The sequence below is a fragment of the Perognathus longimembris genome, chromosome 16 (genome assembly GCF_023159225.1).
Source record: "Perognathus longimembris pacificus isolate PPM17 chromosome 16, ASM2315922v1, whole genome shotgun sequence".
NCBI lineage: Eukaryota > Metazoa > Chordata > Mammalia > Rodentia > Heteromyidae > Perognathus > Perognathus longimembris.
In genome coordinates this window covers 56461799-56464886 of record NC_063176.1, presented here as the reverse complement: position 1 = coordinate 56464886, position 3088 = coordinate 56461799, and the positions used below count along the sequence as shown (strand labels likewise).

At 70.1% G+C, this 3088-nt stretch overlaps 1 protein-coding gene across 1 annotated transcript in view; it reads left to right on the top strand.

Moving 5' to 3' along the window:
• The first annotated feature begins 2168 nt into the window (after positions 1-2168).
• LOC125364555 (basic proline-rich protein-like) overlaps positions 2169-3088 on the top strand; it is a 1385-nt gene continuing 465 nt past the window's right edge. The window contains exons 1-2 of the mRNA XM_048364147.1: positions 2169-2284; positions 2818-3088. The exon at positions 2818-3088 is cut by the window's right edge and continues 465 nt beyond it. Of these exons, the coding sequence (XP_048220104.1) occupies positions 2169-2284; positions 2818-3088 (387 nt within the window). The remainder of the gene's footprint in view (positions 2285-2817) is intronic.

Sequence of the window (3088 nt, the reverse complement as noted above, 5' to 3'; positions counted from 1 at the left end):
GGGGCGGGGGGCTTTGTGGGGGACCGGGTGGGGGCCTGGTCCAGCGTCTGCGCCCCTTTCCTCTAGTCCTAAAAGACTGGGACTACCAGGGCTCCCACTTGACAGAGGAGGAGACGGCGGCTCTGCGGGATTCTGTGTCCACCACCCCTCCGGCGGCCTGGCCACCTCTGAGCCCCACACCCTAACGTGGGGCGTCAGGGTGTTGTGAGTCCCAGGGTTGTAGCTCTAGGCCACCAGGTCCCACCAAGGCCTCTGAGGGGAAGCAAAGCTCACTCCCCGCTAGGGCCCGGATCTTGGCTCTCAAACACCACCACTGACAGGTGCACGCGAGGAACACGAGGCTCATGGCTGACCCCACCAGCGAAGAACGCGGGCCCCCCCACCCCCCGCCACCGTGTCCAACCCAAAGCGCAGATGTCACCCGTCCTACAGGCCGAGAGGGAGCAGCTGGGAGGGGCCCAGGAGGAGCCCCCTGGGAGCCGCAGAGCGGGGGGGCCGGTGGGTCAGCGGCAGGTGTCACCGGAGCCAGGAGGATGGCCGGGCCCTGGGGTGGTAACGCGTGGGCCGCACGCAGCAGGGCAGCCCCGGGTGTCCACCCACAGGTCCTCCCCAGGCTCTGACCCCCCGGCCGCGGGGCGGCTCCCCGCGCCTGCCCGCCCGCCCGCCCCGGCTGGCCAGCCGTCCCTGTCTCCCCCACCCCATCGCCTAGGCAACGGGGCACCCAGCCAGCGGCTCTTCATCCCCAGACAAAGGCCTGAAGCAAACCACCCGGCCGGCCGGCCAAGCTCAGGTTGCTGCCCGCAGCAGGCCTGGCTGGGAGTCTGATTATTCAAGAAAATCAGGCCTCCGCCATGTTCCTGGGCTTCCACGGGGCTGGGCTCACAATGGCGGCATTGTGTGGGAGGCCATGATGGCGGCCCCTCTGGGGGCGGGGGGAGGGCAGGAGGGGAAGAGAAAGGGGAGGGGGGGAGGAGAAAGGGGAGGGAGGAAGGAGGGAGGGAGGAGGAGGGAGTGGAGAAGAGAGAGAGAAGAGGGAGGAAGGAGGCAGAGAAGGCGCCCAGGCGGACAGGCCCAGGCAGCTACCCCTAGGCCCCTCCCAGGGCAGAAAGGCTCTTCTTTCCAGAACACTCCATTCCCAGGGATGGGGAAGGTACCCTCTGTTCACGGCTGACAGATTGGGTGAACCCCTGTCCCCCAACAGCAGCAGGCAGCTGTGGGAGGCCTAGCCCAGGCCAGAGAGCACATGTGCCCTGCACATGATGGGGTGTCCTCTCCCCCCCCCCCGTCTCCCCACCTGAGCAGTGGCAATGTCTCCACCCCACCCCCACCCCCAGGGCTCAGCACTCCTGGGCTGTACTCGCAGGCTGAGCAGCCGGCCACACGCGCAGTGCCTCAGTTTCCCCGGCTGTAAGTCAGGGCACCGTGCGTTCCCCGCCCACAACGAGGCCAGAAGATGAGAAGGGGTGTCGCCCAGCAGAGCTCCTCCCTCCCCATCACGCAGCTCAGATCGGGGCCGGCCCGCAGCCCCCGGGGGCCGCGTGATTCTGCCCAGGCCGCGTGCACCACATGCTGGACCCGGGCTGAGCTCCTGAGAAGGTGCGTGGCGCTGCGCACCGCTCACCGGGAGGAGCAGGGGACACCAGCAGGGCCAGCAAGGCCTCCGTCGGGGGGGGGGGGGGGCGGCCACGGGAACCCACAAGAGGCCCAGCTCGGCCACCCCAGCCCGGCAGTGCAGGCCACAGGGAGGGGGGACAGACCCAAGAACGAGGGCAGGAGGCCGGGCGGACCGTTTTCCTGACCAGCTCACGAGCAGTGAGACCCCAGTGGGCCGGGTCCCGTGCCGTGCTGATATAACGGGGCCTCCTTCCGGTCCTGGCATTCAAGGGGGGGGGCCTCCCTCTGGGTCTGGTCCCAGCCCACCCACCCTGCACCTCCCAGACACCATCCTGTGACCTACCAGACCCCCCTGCTCCTCCCGGGCCCCAGCAGAGCTCTGTTCAGCTTCTCCAAGAAACCGTCCACACCCCACAGGAGCCTGGGCCTCCCCCACAAGCCCCCACACCCCACAGAAGACCGAAGGTGGGGGAGGGGTGCACGGAGCCTCTGGCCAGTGAGCCCTGGGATTCGCCAGGCGGGCTCCTGAGTGACCACAGGAGCTCGGAAGCAAGATGGAGCCGGGCAGAGCTCGGATGAACCGACGGACCTCTGGCCGAAAGGAAGATCCCAGCGGGTCAGGCTCCAAGTACGCCCCGCTGCTGCTGCGTAGGCGAAACAGCCGGTGCAGGTGTGCGCAGACACGGCCAAGGAGAGCCGCGCAGCTGCCCCGAACCCGGAACCCTGGCCGGGTCCCACGGCGAGGGCCGGGGAGGGGAGGACACCTGCTCCCACACAGCGCCAGCCAGCCACCCCCCCCCCACCACCACCTTCAGGAAGCGAGGGGCGGCTCTCCACAGTCCCCCGCACCCAGCCAGCCCCACCCAGCCCCTTTCCAGAACCATCTCCAGAGAGAGCACCCTCACCGTGAGCACGGTTCGTCGACAACGGCAAGGGGAGAGTCACCCACACGTTACACAACGGGAAATGCGGGGCCGCGATCGAAGGCCAAGCGGCCTGGACCTTGGACGGACCGGGGGGGGGGGGCAACGCGGTGCTGCGGAGCCCCACGGGCCACGCCCGGGCCACCGACACCCCCGCCGAGAGGACGAGGGCGGGCGCGTCCCCCCCCCACCCCCCCCCCCCCCCCCGTCCCCGGCCCTCCTCCCCGCCGCGCCGGGGCTTCTAATGAGCCTGCCCCAGTTCTCCTTTTTAATTAATAAGCCTCTCTGGGAAACAACAGCCGCACCGCACGCTGCCAACCTTCCCGGCAGGCCACGGGCGGCGCGCCAACGCCCCCTCGCCGACGCCCCTTCTGCCCAGACGCCGTCTGGGCCCGGGACACCCGGGCACCCGACACCCACGACGGCCCGAAGACCCGGCCCAGCGCGCCACGCCCGGCGGCGGACCTGCCGTCCATCGCCCGCGCGCGCCCCGGCCCCCGAGCCCCGAGCGCGCCTCGCGCCCGCCGCCCCCAAACCTCGCCGCCCCCTCG